This window comes from Morus notabilis, unplaced genomic scaffold (genome assembly GCF_000414095.1).
Source record: "Morus notabilis unplaced genomic scaffold, ASM41409v2 Scaffold936, whole genome shotgun sequence".
Lineage (NCBI taxonomy): Eukaryota > Viridiplantae > Streptophyta > Magnoliopsida > Rosales > Moraceae > Morus > Morus notabilis.
Window position 1 is genome coordinate 27,503 of NW_010367904.1, and position 1,256 is coordinate 28,758.

The 1,256-nt window shown below is 46.1% G+C and overlaps 1 protein-coding gene across 1 annotated transcript; it reads right to left on the reverse strand.

Moving 5' to 3' along the window:
* Nucleotides 1–250: 250 nt before the first annotated feature.
* Nucleotides 251–1,027, reverse strand: LOC21391532 (nuclear transcription factor Y subunit beta). The gene has a single exon (XM_010113678.1). It carries the CDS (start codon nt 1,025–1,027, stop codon nt 251–253), a length of 777 nt encoding a protein of 258 aa, XP_010111980.1.
* Between the last annotated feature and the right edge of the window lie 229 nt (nt 1,028–1,256).

A 1,256-nucleotide genomic window follows, 5' to 3' on the forward strand; every position in this document is an offset into this window, starting at 1 on the left:
GGTGCTGTAATTGCTGCTGTAGTTGCAACTGTCGCTGTTGTTGTTGCTGCTGGTTCATGCATATATTCATTCCTGCCATCAACTTTGGAGGACCCATAGCTGCCATTGGTGCTCGTTGCATCGGGCTGATGTTCCCTCAGTTCAAAGGCTGACCAAGAATTGAGAGACCAGCAGAGCCTGGATGCACCTGTCTGGCTCCCGAAATCCCTGCTATGCCCGACTGGGGACTGCCTAACATTGTTGCTCGGTTTTACGCCATCCTAAGTTTTGATGCCATGATAACTGCTGGTGCTAACGTCCCAGACCGTATATGTTGGCTTATTGCATTGCCAATATTTGAAGCCTGGCTTAAATTCATTTGGTTCTGCCCCACGTTTCCCATTCCAGATATAGGTGTCATGGGCGCTGAGATTCCTGTTCCACTTATTCCCCTTGCATTTGCCATTCCCATTGCATTGCCATGGCCTGCAATTCCAACCATGTTATTGCCTACATTTTCCATACCCACAGCCGTTCCAAGACCCATCATCATTTTCCTCTGCATTTGAGGTTGCTGCTGCTGATGCTGTTGTTGTAAGAGCTGAAGCTGGAGAGCGGAAGGCTTGATCACCATGTGATTACCCAATTGTATATTCGAGTTCTGCCCAATTGCATTGAAGTTTGAAAGAGGGTTTGTTGCAAGCATCATTGATCTCTGAAACTGGGGATGCTGCTGTTGAATGAATTGGTTTGGCTGCTGTTGCTGCTGCTGCTGCTGTTGTTGCTGCTGCTGCTTCTGAGGAAGTAATGACTGTGACTCAGGAAGCTGTGGCCGAGGGGGCATTGAAGCCCCAGATAAGAGCCCTTGAAACATCTGCAAGGCCTGAGTGGTTCCAGGTGGCAGCATCCTCGAGTTTCCCAGAAGATTCTGGGATGGGTTTAGAGATGTATTACCGCTACTAGTTGGCTTGACAACTTCATTGGATGGCTGGCCAGAAACTGCTTCTTCGTATTGTTGCATCTCAACCACTGAATTATTAGGATGCATCCCAGCAACATTTGATTGATTGCCAATTGCAACATTGATGCGGGGCTTAGGTTGGATATCAAACTTTTCTGTTCAACTTTATGAACCAAACATGCCTAAAGTACTTTGGATTTCTGATTATGATTATAATATGGAGTTGTCTATAGGCCCCCACTTTAAAAATGAAGGACAAATCCTTTTATGTGTTATTATAACAGGCCCATGTGTCAATCGTAACCGGCTAAAAACT

Excerpts from the sequence above, each read along its gene's own strand:
- LOC21391532 (XM_010113678.1), bottom strand. The coding sequence starts at position 1,027 with ATGCATCCTAATAATTCAGTGGTTGAGATGCAACAATACGAAGAAGCA.